The 609-nt window shown below is 41.7% G+C and overlaps 1 protein-coding gene across 1 annotated transcript in view; it reads right to left on the minus strand.

Annotated features, from left to right (window-relative positions):
• Nucleotides 1–609, minus strand: part of LOC119588308 (sodium-coupled monocarboxylate transporter 2-like) — a gene marked incomplete in the record, with an annotated part of 8,718 nt that overhangs the window by 6,540 nt on the left and 1,569 nt on the right. The window contains 1 exon segment of the mRNA XM_037937001.1: nt 277–465. Coding sequence (XP_037792929.1) covers nt 277–465 — 189 coding nt within the window.

The following is a 609-nucleotide window of genomic DNA, read 5'->3' on the forward strand; positions in this document are numbered from 1 at the left end:
AGAAGGAGGGGAGGTGAGACTGAAAAAGACGTAGGAAGGAAGAAGAGAAGAAATGGGAACCAAAAAAGCACAAAGGAAATTAAAAAGAAGATTAAATACGTACATTAAAAAAAAAAAACAGCCACGACCAAAAATTCATGACAAACCCTTTTCGAAATCCGACTCGAACACCCCCAAAAAAAAGGAAACCTTTCTTGCTCATTTAAGTCTCGAAGCCCCATTCAATGTCTCGACCTTTCGAATAAACAACAAATAACTCCAGACCACTACACTTACCCAAGAGGAGTAAATGGTGCATATTATCCCCATTATTATAATGGAGGCCCACGCGGGAAACCCTGTGACAGTCTCCATGGCAAGTGACGGGGAATACGAGACTAAACCGAGGTAGAAAAACGTTCCGATAAACGTTGTGAATACGGTGAAGGAACGCAGGCCCTTTGAGTCGAAACGTTTTTCGATGTACTGTGGAGTGAGAAACAAGGTATTAGTTCTGAGATGTAAGAATGTGATTTTTTTTTTCTCTCTCTCTCTTTTTTCTCTTTTTGGGGGGTGAGGAGGGGCGTTGAAGAGAGGGAGAGAACAGAGAGTAAATAGGTTAAGGAGGGT

This window comes from Penaeus monodon, chromosome 23 (genome assembly GCF_015228065.2).
Source record: "Penaeus monodon isolate SGIC_2016 chromosome 23, NSTDA_Pmon_1, whole genome shotgun sequence".
NCBI lineage: Eukaryota > Metazoa > Arthropoda > Malacostraca > Decapoda > Penaeidae > Penaeus > Penaeus monodon.